The sequence below is a fragment of the Corvus brachyrhynchos genome, unplaced genomic scaffold (assembly GCF_000691975.1).
Source record: "Corvus brachyrhynchos isolate BGI_N302 unplaced genomic scaffold, ASM69197v1 scaffold376, whole genome shotgun sequence".
NCBI classification, from domain to species: domain Eukaryota; kingdom Metazoa; phylum Chordata; class Aves; order Passeriformes; family Corvidae; genus Corvus; species Corvus brachyrhynchos.
This window is the reverse complement of record NW_008238966.1, coordinates 294,725-310,741: the sequence shown is the minus strand read 5'-3', so window position 1 is coordinate 310,741 and position 16,017 is coordinate 294,725. Positions and strand designations below refer to the sequence as shown.

The following is a 16,017-nucleotide window of genomic DNA, read 5'->3' as shown; positions in this document are numbered from 1 at the left end:
GGGTGTCTGCAGTGGTAATTCTTGTAGTCTGTCTCCCTTTGATCCAGCCAGCCAAACAAATGTCAGCTCTGATGTCTTCTGTGGCTGTTGATTAGTTTTGGCATGTGCAACATAAAAGTATGAAATTAAGAGCTGGGGATGGCACCTGGATTGAGCGCCAGCTGATGAGGTAAATAAAAGGCACCTTCCACTTCCCCTCTGAAAGGCCTTGGTGTGGTTATAGCTTGGTGTTTGGACCAAAGTTGGAAACTGGAGTGAGCTGTAAGTGTGCTTTGACTGTCCAGAAGGAAGAGCCAGTGACCTGTGGTTGGTGAGTCCTCCAGAGACCACCATTAATGGCTGTAATCCATGAAAACAGATACTTAGGAATGGGAGAGCTGTAGTGTCAGTGTAGCGAGTTCATTTGTCTTTACCAGGCACTGGAGATCTGTGGTGTGACTTCTGCCTTCAGAAATCCCAGGTATGAATGCCACAACAAACTGTTAAAACAGAGAGGGTATCAAGTGTAGGTGCTGCTTGTCCAGGCAACCTGTCAGTTCTACTGCCTTGGTGGGCTGAAATGATGGAGATATCCACTGTAGTTGCAGACTGCCAGGTCACTTTGGCTTTTGGGTTGTGTGGGGTTTTGGTGGTGGTGTTTTGGTAGTTTTTTGGGTTGGTTTCTTTTGGCTGGACTTCATGTTTTCCACTTCTCTTGTCAACAGTAGAGCTGTTAACAGCTCCTTCAACTGGACCCTTTTAAAGTGGACGGAAACTGCAGTTGTGATGCTCCTTGTAAGCTAAATCTGTGCATTTTTAGCCTTAGCTCAGGGGTCCTGTGGATTTCTCTCAAGTACTTTTCCATGTTGTTTACCCTGGTGTTCAGCTTTGGTTGCAGCAGTCCCAGATAAGGCCTCAGTGCTGAGTTGTGAAGACTTAATTCTTTGTCTTTCCTTCAGCAGTGCTTTATGTACACTACAAGGCAGCGTAAGCCAGCTCTGCCACCAGAAATAGGTAGTGTAAACATCTCAGCAGTTACTCTGTGAGCCATCCTGGGGAAGCAGAGCTGTATAAAAACTGTCACTTTTTTGGTGTGTTTGGTACTGAATTGATGTCCTGACCCAGCTTTGCAGTGACTGTCCCCCACTGTCCCACCTGCTCCAGCTGCAGTGATGTCAGGACTTCCAACCCTTATACACCACCAGGAAATTCAATTTACACGAGTACCTGAGGCGTGAGCTGTGGCACTTGAGGCTTGTTTATAACCTCGCTGTATTGAACAGCAATGGCCACAAGGGTGATGGCCTTGACAGTTTGGAGGTGGAAGGGGGCATGTGGCCAGTGGCCTCAAAGAGTCCATGGCCCCTCATTTTTGTGCTCAGATTGCTTTGGGCTAGCCAGCCTTCCAACCCAGACAGATGGAGCTGTGATTTCTGATTTCATTGTGGAGTGGGTAATTAGTTATAAATTGGTTTTCATAGCCCCTTGACAATACTGAAGGCATCCAGATGTAGAGTGTTGGAGCCGGGGAGGAGGTGTGCAAGTCTCTTAAGCAGCTCATTGAACCTCCACTGCTCATTTCCATGGGCCAAGCAAACTGCTGCACCCCAGGGAAGGTGTCTCAATGGCAGGAGAGAGGCTCTCCATCATTTCCAGCAACACCAAGTTCCAGTGCTGCCAGCTGCCGCTTGGAGCACTGCACCACCAGCCATGCAGGGTCATGTCACACAGTGTGCTTGGTGTGTGCTGGCACAAAGAGGTTTAGGGTGGAGAAATTTGGTAAGTATTGATTCTTACATTATCGAGAAGCAAATTGGATGCTCTCAAACTGGGGAAATATGTTGTCTGAAGACAACATTCAAACTTAAAATACTATTTGGGTATTTATTCTGTAATAATTACAAGCTGGGTTGTGGGAAATGTGGTGTAAATCAAACCTGCAGATATGCACATACCAAATAGCAAATCTTCTGAGGGATAAGGTGCCTTATTTCCAGAGGTTAGTATCTAATTTGACCCTTTTTAACAGTTAAGGAATTGAAAAGTCACTGATTCATGACTGGTGAAGGTGACTGATCTATAAACCAGTAACCATTTGCTTTTTGTAGCACACAAAATCAATTAATTTATGTTTGGGTTTTTTTGGGAGTGGCTGGGAGGTGCCATTTGTACATTTGTACATGAAGATACAAGCCGTGCCCACACTGCAGTGATTGCATGTATTAAATAGGCTGTGCTGAACTATGAGAAGTAAAGCCTGTGTGAAGTAAAACTTGAGCAAAGAAACTGTTATAAAAAAAGAAACTGTTAAGAAAGTTCCTTGAATCTAAGCATATCTACTATGTTACATCTGCGAAGGAGAGGCATTGATTTCAAGTATACTTAAAATATTTGAAATTTCATTTTGTAACTTCTGTGGCTGTAGCTAGAACTGGGCGGTTTAAACCAATAAACTTTAAAGTTTTTTCCTACTCTTATAAAAGAAAAAGATGTATTAGACCTCAGTGTGCTTTGTTTTGGGTGGGAAAGGGGTAATAAGTGTTTTAAGTTGAAAAATTCTTCACATTCAGAAAATATTAAATCAAGCCTGTTTCCCAAACTTCTGTTTTTGGGCTTGTTTTGGGGTTTATACTTATTTCCCCAATATGATGGTGTTGGTTTTTTTTTTAAGTTCTTCAAAGGTATGAGTTGAGACTTTGGGACAAGTAACAAAGCTGCCAGTTGAAAGTTGAAAGGGTTTTTACTGCTTTATTATAGTTAATTAACTATTCAGGTCTCGGGCAAATGTTAGCAGATAGTTTAGTTTTAAGTAGCTAATTACCTGGCATGTTTGCAAATGATCTTTAACTAATAGTGCATGTGGCCGAACTCTAAAACAGTGTCTTTGCATTTCTTTTGTGTGACTTTCATACTAACCTGACTGATGAACGAACGTGCACTGAAGGAATTGGTAAATTGTCCACTGCCGATGGCAAAGCCTTCGCAGATCCCGAGGTTCTCCGGAGACTGACGTCGTCCGTCAGCTGCGCGCTGGATGAGGCGGCCGCCGCGCTGACGCGGATGAGAGCCGAGAACAATCACAACAACGGACAGGTGGACAAGTACGTACTGACCACCCCCAGTTCCCCAGCTATGGAATGTAATTTTATTTCAAATCCAGTTCATTTTATTGGTAGTGCTTAGTGATAGAGCTGCTGTACCTCGCAGAAGCAAAGGTGTTGCATCTGTAGGTGTAGCTACTGTCCCATCAGGTTATTGGCTTCACAGGGTGAGGGAAAAGTACAAAAAAAGTTACTTTCTAACCTGCTGTTCTTTCTGTGTACCAGACAGTTGAGTTCTTATTCAAGAAAGGTTAAGTTCTTAGCTGTAGAAGAGTGGGTGATTGTTCTCTTAATTACAGAAGTTTGTCTGGTTGCAGCATTCGTATTAGTGGTCTCTGTGATACTTGGCTGCTGACTTTTTGGTTTTGTCTGTACTAGGAATTTGCCTTGGCACCTGCAGTCAGCAGTTTGTCATGGTCACAGCCTCTGTGTGTCTGGCATTCCCTGAAGTGGGAATAGCATCAGGGAGCTTTGCTCCTGTCTTGCAAACACCACAAAAACCAGCTTTGAGCACTCCTCTCTGCATCTGGTCTGTATTGAGAGCATATTATGAGTTAGCAACCGATGAGAACAAGCTAATTAAAACAATAAGGAAGGTGTCTATCTCCATTTCATCTGTGGAAATAATGTGTCTGTATTTATATATATATATATATATATATACACTTTTAAAAAAAATCTATAAGGTGTATTTTCAAGTAAAGCTTAGCACTGAAGTCAAGAGCCTTTCCTTAAAGGCTTCCTCCATGCCTAGGAAAGCTGCCCACCTATTGCAGGTGTATTTTGAGCTCACTGTATGGTACCTGATTTTGCAGTCGCAGTTTGGCAGAAGCATGCTCTGATGGGGATGTAAATGCTGTCCGGAAGCTGCTGGATGAAGGACGGAGCGTAAATGAACATACTGAAGAAGGGGAGAGTCTGCTTTGCTTGGCCTGCTCAGCAGGATATTATGAATTGGCACAAGTAAGTAACAAATATGGTTAGAACTAAACATTTGTGAAGCATTGTCTGAGGGGCTTCTTTAATAGGTAAACGTTTTAGCTATTATGGTTATTATAATTTTATTATTTCAACAGAATATCAGTGAATACAACTTATTGTGGGTTTCCAGTTATTGCTTGGGTTTCTTTAATGGAGAATGCAGTCATATATGCCTTTAGATTGAAGGGACTTGTCTGAGGAATGAATCCTATGTTTTGTGATGTATCTGCTTTTCTGGCATTGTTCTAGATGCAGTCCAGCTGCTCTGCCACGCAAGAGGATCTAACAGAGCAGCAAACCCAAATTCTGCAATTGCTTACGTTCTAAAAACTCATGTCTCAGTTGCACAGTCCTTTTGTTAAATCACATTTGTATCAACAGTGCATTAATTTCTGTTAATTTTGAGCTATATTGCTTCTGTATCTAAGAGCAGGTGCTTTGAAATGTTTAGGTGATAGTTCTCAGAAATGCCCAACTTCATGTTTTAGTGCCCAGACAGAGGACAGGGAGAGAACTTCTCACGAGCTTGACCTGTGGTTGCCCTGGTCATTATTGCAGGTGACAGTTTGTGTGCTGTCATTCTTGTCAGTGCGTTGCCCTGTGACTTTTGAAAATGTCAGTATTTCACTGGAACTTGCAGATATGAGCAAAAGCAGGAACCCAGGACTTGCCACAGCAGAGCCCAGTGCAGGCAGTAACTGTAAATGATCCTGGGGTTAGCACCGGGCTTCACAGTGGGGCTGGGCTGCGAGGGGCTGTCGCGGCTGGCTGGGGAACCAGTCTCACAAACCCCGCTGAACTAAAACCAAATGGTTTGTGTTACAATTTACTCACTGTAGTGAACGTTCCCCTAGGTGCTACTAGCCATGCACGCCAACGTTGAAGATCGAGGGAATAAAGGCGACATCACTCCCTTGATGGCAGCTGCCAGTGGAGGCTACGTGGATATCGTTAAACTCCTCCTTGTCCATTGTGCAGATGTCAATGCACAGTCCTCCACAGGTAACTGGGGAGCAAGAGCACAGTTAGTAAGGCTGGCACATAAGGCACACAGCTCTTCTGAACATCTGTGTTTTTGTCTAACACTTTCATTCACAAGAAAACGTGACAGGAACTGTTAGGAATAGACCAGATCCACAGCGAATGTGTTTGGAGTCTTAACTGGCCATTATTAAAGATGGGGTTTAATATAGATTCTGATAGAAAGCACTGTTCCTGTGAAAACCACTCTGGTGTTAGAGGGCAAGAAAAATACATGAAGCTTATCTTTTCTCATTGGTATAATCCAAAATTACCCAGTAAGATGACCATGGGATGCATCCCATCAAGACCAGTTATTTCTGTTTCTTTTTACCAAAGAGGAGTTAAAATTCTTTGAGTGCATTGAATGTTCTCTATGTTGCTGGTTCTTGAACACAGCTTAACTAACCTCACTGAGAGCATTTACCTGCAGTTGGATTCTGTTTATTAAGATAGAATTTAAACTTTGTTCAAATTTTCAAACAAGCTGTGTGTCCGAACTATGAGATATTCTTTCATCTTGCTGTTTAGCCATGTTAAGCAAACTTACCTTAAAATTGACTGTAGCATTTAAAACATGAGCCATATGTGAGTGTCTGTCACTTACAGTACCAGAGTTTTAAATTATAAATTTGTTCTCAGCCAGCCAGTAGAAGTTTTTCAGGAAATTACAGGATACAGTCTTAGGCAAAAAAAAGAAAGACAAAACAAAGAAACCAACCCCCCCAACTCTACTGTAAAAATTACTCATTGATCTCTTTGTGTGTCTTTATTTGATCTATTTTTGTGTGCTAAAGTAGGAAACGTAATATTCAAACTAAAAAAAATCCTGATTTTTAATACTGGCTTAGCATTAAAACTTACATGTTACAGTTATGTTGGGATTTTATACCCAGCCTGGAATGATGGGCTGGAGTGACGTTGCTGTGAGGTGAAAGGCTGCTGCTGGTGATGTACCTGGTTTTGTTCTGAGCTGTTAACACTGATCTCCTTCCCCAAATTAGGAGAGGGTGATGGGAGGGGCTCTCATGCAAACTCTCCTCTGCAGGGAACACTGCTCTCACGTATGCCTGTGCCGGGGGCTTCGTGGACGTTGTGAAGGTGCTACTGAAAGCTGGTGCTAACATAGAAGACCACAATGAGAACGGACATACCCCCCTGATGGAAGCAGCCAGTGCAGGGCATGTCGAGGTTGCAAGAGTATTGCTGGAATATGGTGCAGGAATCAACACTCACTCCAACGAGTTCAAAGAAAGTGCACTTACACTCGCATGCTATAAAGGTATTGTCTCTTGCCTTGGTTTGTATTTTTGTTTAAATTTATTTGCTAGGATTTATCTGACTAAAACGTTCACCAATACTTTGAATATCTTCCTAAGAGTTTTGTAGTACTGGGTTTTGGTTTTAAACTCAATGTCAGGAAGTGCTCCTCTGTGGTATAGTGGTTTTAAGTCTGTGTTTGTGTCCAGATGTGGTGGATGTGTTTGACATGTTGCAGATGAAAACTTGTAACTGGCTATGTCCACACTTATGCTTTGACACACCACCGTTCTCTCCTTCCCACACTACCACATTCCCTGTTTCATTCCCTGTTCCCTCACCAGCTGTCTGTGAATTCTGGACACATCTCTGTTGGTTCTTCAAAAAATGCAGATTTGGAATGTGTGTTTCTGTAATACCTGATGGGGTGACAATGCCTCCATTATTACTGGATTCTTTTCCTTCAGTGTAATTCGAGAGAATGTCTATGAATTCTTAAGTATTATGAACTTTTAGGGACTTCTGACTTAATTTTTTTTGCTATTTAAACTTCTGTGTAAAGTAGCAGTGTAATGGTAGTCCACTGTGCTTCTGTAGCTGGTTTTCCAACCATTGTTTTTCTACAAATAGAAACAAAGGATGTGGATTATTGTCATAGTAGCTTTAGACGTTGCCTCTATGGTTAGGATTGGAGGATACACGTTATGTATAACCTATCTGAGGACTTGCATCTGGATTTGTCATGGGTTTCCTGCAGCATATGGTAGTTCCTTACAGGGAAATTCCAGTAATAGTATCCCTGAATATGCTGAAGGGTCGTTCTTGTTTCTTGTGACCTAAAACTGAATTGAGTCATGTGCCTTGATTGACTAGAGATGTCCTGTATTATCTTTGACAACATGGTTGATTGTTTTCTTGTCAGTTTATGTAGGACTAAGTCTTGCCTTGGAGGAGAATGCTCATTAGGAGGCTAAAAGCTTAGAAGGGGCAAATTCTAAAATGACAGACTGTAATAGAGTTGAAATCAAGTTTAGGTAAAGCTCAGTAGAAGCTTTAAAAATAGTGTCAGATAATATGATATAATGCATGTATCAGAATTATGTCTGTGGGTGTTATCAAATAGCTTAAAGTTGAGTTCAGATCTACATGGACCCATCCCTAAAAGATAATTCCCCCAGCTGTATGCTGCCTTGGAACTCTTAAATGATCTGTCACTATACAGTTCAGTAGGAATAAGCAGAGTTTTGTAGCTTGAAGTCACAAGGAAAGGTTCTTGTGTAAACTTGAATTAGACAGGTGTGTCTTCATCTCACAGCTGAGCAGAATCTTTGGGAAAGGCTGTCTGAAGGCTGCTGACTTGTTCACACTGGTATTTTTCTAAAGAGTACTTTAAAAGCCAAGGTTTGCCAATTATAACTTGTGAAGATTGTCATAGCAAACTGTGAAAATCTGAATGATTTCATTAAGTGTATTGTCTGTACTACTACAAGTTGATGTTGTGAAATGCTTATTTATTTTGATCTGTTTCATTTGAAGGCCATTTAGATATGGTTCGTTTTTTGCTTGAAGCTGGAGCTGATCAAGAACACAAAACAGATGAGATGCACACGGCGCTGATGGAGGCCTGCATGGTAAATACCTTTGTTTGTACTGCTCCCTCTTCAGGGAGAGAGGAATGCAGGAGGTGATAAAATAGAGTGAGCCTTGGGTAACAAGCTGTTTGGGGGCTGCAAGAGAATGTGTGTGTTGTTATTGTAAGAAAGTGCTTGCTGTAGCTCCCACCAGCTTCTCACTCTGACTGCTCAAAAGGAAAAAAATACTCTAATTTTTGGGGACTGATGTGTTGTTTTAAATGCTCCCTGTGTGAAGTGTAGGGGTGACTAATCTGCAGCGCAGGACACTGGTTTGGGGGTTTGTTTTGGGTTTTTTTTATAGTGTGTTTTCCACCTTTGTTTTTATAAATAAAGTCTCTCCGAATATTGTGGAATGAGCCTTCCAGAAGTGCACTGAGCTGGAAGTTACCCCGAGACATTGATTCATGCCTTACAATTGTCTGTTCATCACTGCAGGAAGTGTTTTACATGGAGAGATGACTCGCTCTCTTCTAGGTTTCTGTAAATGAGGTTGTGAGGTTTTTCTTTCGACCTACCATTTTATTTTGAAAAATAATGTAGTCCTTAGTTCTCTAGCAACTGTCCACATAATTTCAAAGCAGCCATTGAGGAAAAACTTCCCTATCCAAGAGCATCATCTTAATAAAGAGTGTGCTGTTGTGTGAAAGCATATCTGCAACCATTTCTGTTGTTGGGTGACCTTTTCTCTCTTCTTCAAGCTGGGGAACTTCTTTGAGGAAAGAACAGGGACCTTGTTTCCATAGGAAGCACAGCAAAAAGAGAGAAAATGAATTTTCTCCCAGTACCCTGTAATCCTTAGAAGACAGGCTGCAGTGTTCCTCCAGTCTGCTGGGAGCTGGAGGATCAAGTGTTCTTCCAGTGCAGTTGTGAGGTGATGATGCAAGCGACCAAGGTCAGGTTGTAACGTGGGGAGCTGTGTCCAAGTCTTCTGATAGTGAGCTGGTAATAGTATCCTTGAATAGACTTCCTTGTAGGAGAGCCTGGTGCCAGTAAGGAATTCAGAAGGACAGTGGGTGTATGCTGTCACCTAAAGGAAATTGCAGCATGACTGCACACTAAAGGTTAATCAGTCCACTGTTCTGTTTAGGTTGGGTTTTTTGTTTACTTTTTCTTAGTTTCTTGGTGAAACAATCCGAGGGCTGGCTTGACTTGGAGGCTGTGAAGCACCTCACTTGGAGGATAGAGTTGTGATGTTTGCCTGCGTGTTTTCAGCTCTTAGGTGTTTCAGACTAGGTGTTCTGACATAAGAGTGTATTGACATTTGAAAGCAAAAGGAAGGAAGATGAGCCTTTGAAGTCCCAACTCCATAACAAGGAATTTGTTTCTTGTTATCATTTGGCTGCATCCTTGCACAAGGGAGCTGTTCCACCAAATTGTTGTGACTGTTCCCAGTCTTCATCTCTTTCCATCTAAGGAATGCAGCAGGTACCGGTTGCTGAGATGTTTGGTCTCTGATCACCAATTCTGTTGTAAGTGCCTCGGAGTTTGTTTTGGTCGGGACAGTGCCACACTTAGGGTAATGCCTCTAATGAGGTGGCTGTTGCCTTTTAGCCAACCTCTCTGAGAACAACAGCCTGTTTAATGTGCACCCCTGATTGCTGTCCATCTCAGGTTACATACAACCTGCTTCATGGTCACCTTAAGCTTTCCCGTTTTGCCAATGTTGTGACTCTACCAACTACAGCCTAGGTGAAATGTGGATTTTAGGTACTTGGTCTATTTCAAGTAACTGAGAAGTTTAACAATACTTTCTTCAGAAGCTGACGGATGCATCTATGTGCTTTGATTGGTAAGGACTCAGACTGCTCTGGCAATCCTAATTCTCTTATTCTATGGCTTCACCCCATTTTCATGTCACCTTGAAGAGTTTTTCCAAGTCCTCTCTTCCTGTTACCTGCCTAATTGTTACCCACTTCAGTTTCTCTGCAGGTGTCTTTCCCAGGGTCTAGAAGTTGTCAACTGGGACTTTTTGGTTTTTTGTGTGTAGAAGTCATGAATCAACTACTACTACAAAGAATAAGAAAATCTTTTTTTCTGATGCTTGTTTTGAGGTCTAGTCATGGAGTGGGTTTATTACTTATGACACTTGTTGGCTATCTCTAGTACTGTTGTATCCCAAAGATTGTGCTGGGTATTTAAGTCTTATGCCATAATTCTTTTTCCCTCAAGAAATAGAAACACCAACATAAATCTAGCTCTTTTTTCCTCATTCATTTAAACCTCACTTAGAAGTAGGTGGAAACCTAAATGTTGGTTAGGTCCAAGTATTACCACAACTGTCATAATTAAACCATCATAAGTAAAAAGGCCCTGTCTTTGTAGGATCATTTTCAGACCTAGTATGATAGTGGTCGCAGCTACAGCATCAAGTGACTTCAATTCTGTCTGACTCCTGGGTTGCCCTTTGCTTGCAGGATGGCCACGTGGAGGTGGCACGCTTGCTGTTGGACAGCGGTGCCCAGGTGAACATGCCCGCGGATTCCTTCGAATCCCCACTCACTCTGGCTGCTTGCGGCGGGCACGTGGAGTTGGCAGCGCTGCTGATCGAACGGGGAGCCAACCTGGAGGAGGTTAATGATGAAGGTTACACACCTCTGATGGAAGCTGCCCGGGAAGGCCATGAAGAGATGGTGGCCTTGCTGCTGGCACAAGGTGAGATCCCGTGGTGATGGAGGGACACAGTGTGATCCATGACCAGGTGTCCTGTGCAGATTGCTCTGGTGGAGCGTGGGGCTGGCACTGCTCAGTACCCACCAAGCAGAGCTCAAACACCCAAACTGTGTGAGGGTGATGAGCATTCACCTTCCCAGCCGGTGTGTGGCCAGGTCAGTAATGGCTGTTTTGTTTCCCAGGGGCAAATATAAATGCACAGACAGAAGAAACGCAGGAAACAGCCCTTACCCTGGCATGCTGTGGAGGCTTTTCTGAAGTCGCTGACTTCCTTATTAAGGCAGGAGCTGATATAGAGCTTGGTTGCTCAACACCTTTGATGGAAGCTGCTCAAGAGGGTCATCTTGAACTGGTGAAATACTTGCTGGCAGCAGGTATGTGTTCAGAGCAAGTGATTAAGCCCACAGATACCACAGACTTGATGTGTTCTGTATGATTTGGAAGATACCTGGGCTTTTGACAGTGGCAGTGGTGTAACAAGAAACAATATTCTCAGATAACTTAGCAAGAAGGAAAAAGCATATGTTGCACCTCAGTATTGTTTGATACTGTTAACAGAGGAAAGTGCCTCCTGGAGCACTGGATCCTGTTCCATATCTAGAAAGCATCCACATTCATTAGAAACATTGTTTCCAGCTATCTGCATCTAGGACAAAATTTTCATACAGATAATGCTTGGTTTTGCTTGCTACTGCAGCTTTGACTAAGCCTGGTTATCTGCATTCAGTCTCCCTGAATAACCAGTTCTTTAGGAATGGTGTGCTGGAAGTGGTGTGCAAGACAGATTCTGGAATGTGCTGAACTTCTGTGATGAATGAGCTTTACTACTACATTATACAGTAGTAAAAATTAAATCTTGCTGGAGTTTGGGATGAAATGATGCTTCAATGTTCATCTTTCAGTTTATAAAGTTGGTAGAGTCTAAAGTGTTCTGCTTAAAATAATAAAGAAAAAGAAGCTGTATTTGGGATATCTTCCTTGTTGTGGAAGATGATTTATTTGTATGCTCTTTTCTAAGAATAAGCATAAAATTGGGTGGATTTGTAATTTTAGAAAGTAAAGCTCCGTGCTCATCGAGGGACAGTAACAACTGTGCCACTTGGTGCATGTGACACCTGTCACCAGCTCCCTTGGAACATTCACTGCTTGCACTTCACTGCTGATAGTGTAAAAAGTTGATTAAGGAGCCTTGTTTTGGCATCAGGGAGTCTCTAATTATACCTCACACCTTAAAAATAAGAAAATGGCGAATCACATTGGCATTTCTCTTTTTAAGAATTGTGTGTTACGTATCAAGAGTCATGGGTAGTTTTCACAGAGCTGGTGTATATGAAGCTTTATATAAAAATTATTTCAACAAAATGGTTTTAAAGCAAAGGATTTTAAAGAGCAGGAAAGAAGGGAAGTTTGTAGAAGTGCATGGGTTTGTTGTATTAATACTAATTCAGTAATGTGCATTTTGTCTGGCTTCCCTTGGCATACAGCTCCAGGTCAAATGGACAGTCTGCACAACTGTCTGGATTCCCTTTTACTTGCTGTAACAACTGAAATCTTTCTTGCTGTAGAGGGACTGTAGGAATAAGTGAGCGTGTAGGTTTAACTGCTTAGATTGTCAGTCATGCTTTTTCCAAGCCTTGGCTTACCCCCTCTCCTTTGAGTATTTTCACTATGAGAGCAATGCCCTTGGACTGTGGAGGCTGTTGGTCAGTAGGATATAGCTGTTGTCAGATTCTTAAGTTTATCTGATGTGAAATACTTTGTAAGGACATGTGCAATAAGAAAAAAATGTTTTTTTTGTAGGAGCTAATGTTCATGCCACTACAGCAACGGGAGATACAGCTTTGACCTACGCCTGTGAAAATGGACACACAGATGTGGCAGATGTGTTGCTTCAGGCTGGTGCTGATCTGGTAAGGCTTCTGCTGCATCTTGTGGGCAAAGTGCTTTGGTTTCAAACTGTAAGGCAAAGCCTGTGTGCTTAGAGAACAGAGTGATGAGCTTAGGAATAGGCATTTATGTATGGCTCTGAAAAGAGGCATGAAAGAAGCTTTAATAAAAAGCCTGCATATTCTCTTTGGTCTACCAAATGAAAGTCCTTATGGGTAATCTGCTCTGAATTTAAAATGTTTTGGTATTAGGAACTACTGCTTCTCTGTGTCAGTGTTGGTCTGTGAACACTGTTAGTCTGTTAACTTTTGCAAACTACTACACAAAAACCCCAAACAAAGCAATGTCTTTTAAATGATCAACATAATCTGATCTTTCTAACTCTTGGGTTTAGCACATTGCTTTCCCCATGTTTGTCTTCTGTAATGTAAACTAAGTTGTTTACATAATTGTCTTTTTTCATTATTATGTATCAGGAAACCCAGAACTGCCTTTTCACCAGCTACAGGGATGTAACATTTGACTTTTAATTACTAAAAGCAATTGATACTTTAGTCTTCCAAAGGTGTTTAGGAGCCTTATGTCAAACAAGGCTCAAGCAGGAAAGATTGTTATTTTGGTTGCCTAGGAGGAGTATTCTCCTTTTTTCCCCCCCATATGTACTCACTGCTTCTGTGTTCTATTTTGCTTTGCATGTGGGTTGGGATTTTGGTTGGATTTTCTGGAATTTTGTTCCTTTTAAAAAACCAAGAATGCCAGAAAAGTTTCTCATTGAACCTGATAAATCAACATACTAATGAAGTTACTTTAATTTCAGTCATTAATGTAGTTTGGTTTTTTTTTTTATTTAGAAATACAAATAAACTAATGCTGTAATTGGGAATATATTTCCATTCTTTGAGATGTTACTTTTTTTTTTTAGGTCTTATTAATTCTTCTGCAGTAATGTCAGTAATGTTCTGCTTTATTTGCTCTTATCAGGGAGGAAAGTCATATTAATGGGGAGGGTTATGGGATTTTTGGCATGCCTACTGCACTTAGCTCAATTCAGTGTTGGGTACCAAACATGAGCCACTCTCGTAGAGGCAGCATAGGTTTGGGGGGATCTACTGGATATTTAAAAAGAAATATTGAAGTACTTGGTTATATAAAGGTAAAACCCGTGGAGTATCTCATTGCAGGGAGCAAAGCCTGAAATGAAAAAAAAAAAAATTGCTGTGCATAAACTTTAAAACATGCAAGAGTTGCTGCTTAAATGACACTTCAAATTTTTGGAGTTGTGTCATTTTCCCCCCTCCCATCACTAAGGTGAGCAGTGCTTGTGGCCACCAGCATCAACTTCTCAGTATTGCAGAGGACAATCTCAGTCCTTTCTAAAGTAAAGTTTTATTTCGCTGCATTTTCTTGCACTGCCAATGAAAATGTGGAACAGGCAAGGAAAATTGCTTTGAAAGGAATTCCTGCTATGTAAATCTGCCAGTTTTGAATTCTGATTATAAGTTAATTGGGAAATGCCTGCAGAATGGTAGCAATGCTGATGGCAGGTGCCTCTGGTTTGAAGCAGTTTCTGTTCAAACCCTTGTGTTGCTTTGCTTTATTCGAAGTTGGGAGGTGTTTTGAATAGATTTGTTATGTTTGTCATGGGCTGAGGGAGGGCTCTGAAGGGTGTTACCTTACTGCTGGGTATGAAAAAGCTTCTTTGGCAGTACCATGGGAGACTGTTCTTCTAGATTTCAATTTTCATTCAAATGAGTTTAGATGTTTCCATCGAGTTGTCCCCGCAAGCTAGGAATTGAATGAAGATCTGGACTTAGACATGTAGCTGGTCTGTCTACATTTGTCCTGTTAATTTTGCTCTACTGCTGGTGCTCAGGCACAGCAAAAGGAAGTACATCTGCTGTTGCTTTTCTTTCCTTCCTTTTTTATCCTGTGGCTTCTGTCTTTCCTGGGATTGCTTTCACTGATGCTTCATTGTTTTCCAGAAACTTTCATTATCCCGGAGGTTTAATTCAGAGTCACTGAGGAGCTGGACATGCAACATCTTACCCTGTTGGAAAGCAGTTCTTTTTGAGGAAGAGACTGGTTATGTCTTAAACAGTAAAATAAAACAGGAGCAGCCTGGTCTAGTGGAAGGTGTCCTGGTCCATGGCAGGGATGTTGGATGGGATGGTCTTTGAAGGTTCTGTCCAACCCAGACCATTCTGTCATTGTTTTATGTAAAGTGATTTTAGTCCCCAGTAGAGTTGTCTGAACTGGGAGTGATCATTGCCACCACATCTCAGCATGAAACAGCAAGTGAGAATGGGAACTGATGCTTTTCAGGGACTGATCCTCTGGACTAGATATCAAATATGTAATTCAGTTCAGGAACCTCTGAAGATCTTGAGAGCTCTGTTAGATACGTTAAGCAATGTGGCTTTGTAACTACCAGGAGAATTTTTAAAAATGATGGCTGGGATGAACTTTCTTCAGTTTGTGGTTAATTTTTTCATAAAGCTCTGCAGTGACAAGTTGTACTAGAAATGAGCAGTGTCAGAGTGCTCATCTGTCTGCTGGAGAACTGCTCAATCCTCTATGGTACTTTGATGAATTTGTGACTAATTGTTCGTGAAGTCTGGCTTGTTAACAATTCTTCTGTGCTTTTCTGATGCCCTTCTTTAAGGGATCTTTTCCATGTCCTTACAAAGTTGGCCTGTCAAAATCTGTAGCAAAGCTAGCTGGCAGGCCTGCACCTTTTCTTGTTAATGTATGCATTTTGAAATCAGCTTGCTTTTGCCAAGTGTATGAATGACTGAATCTGAGGCACATCTGAAGCCTTCAGCCTGTGCTCCCATCTGTGCCATAGTTACATTCTAGTTCCCCCATCCCCTTCAGGAGCAGGAACTTCCAGTGTCTCAGCTTGAGCTCTTACCACTGGATCAAACTTAAATTTTACTTGTTTGCAACCTTTATGGGGACAGAACACCTAGATTTTCTGATCTGTGTAAGTAAAATTTTGGAGATTGAAACTCTGAAATATGAATTGATTAAAGCATTGTTTGAAAGCAGATGTAGGGTTTAGTAACTTCAGGAAAAAATATCCATCTCTTCAGTAATACATCTATTTACCAGTGTAGCAAGGATTGTCTGATTTCAAAGGTGAGAGGATCATTTTTCCTATAAGATTTCTTTTTTTTTTTTCTTTCCTATTTTTTCTTTGTGTCTTTCCCAGTAGTTACCTTCATCTCAATGGTTCTGTAAGGTAAGACGTGGGAGGTACATGTATGTTCCCACAGGAACCGGGTTAAGGACTGTAAATCTCACAATGAGTATTGGTGATATTTAATGAGAGGTGATATCCTGCTTTTAAGCTGCTTACCTTTCAATAAACTAAAAGGACCTTTTTGGATGCCTGTTCCCATTTGATGTAGAATCACACCGGGATTAAAGGAGATTCTGGTGTCCCTTTTGAAGGCAGCACTGCTCTTGACAGGGTGGTTGCGTCT

The 16,017-nt window shown here is 41.6% G+C and overlaps 1 protein-coding gene across 1 annotated transcript in view; it reads left to right on the top strand.

Moving 5' to 3' along the window:
• Positions 1 to 16,017, top strand: part of LOC103618726 (ankyrin repeat and KH domain-containing protein 1) — a 114,564-nt gene that overhangs the window by 45,124 nt on the left and 53,423 nt on the right. The window contains 8 exon segments of the mRNA XM_017738670.1: positions 2,924 to 3,080; positions 3,896 to 4,043; positions 4,916 to 5,063; positions 6,130 to 6,363; positions 7,878 to 7,972; positions 10,390 to 10,627; positions 10,828 to 11,019; positions 12,446 to 12,555. Of these exon segments, the coding sequence (XP_017594159.1) occupies positions 2,924 to 3,080; positions 3,896 to 4,043; positions 4,916 to 5,063; positions 6,130 to 6,363; positions 7,878 to 7,972; positions 10,390 to 10,627; positions 10,828 to 11,019; positions 12,446 to 12,555 (1,322 nt within the window).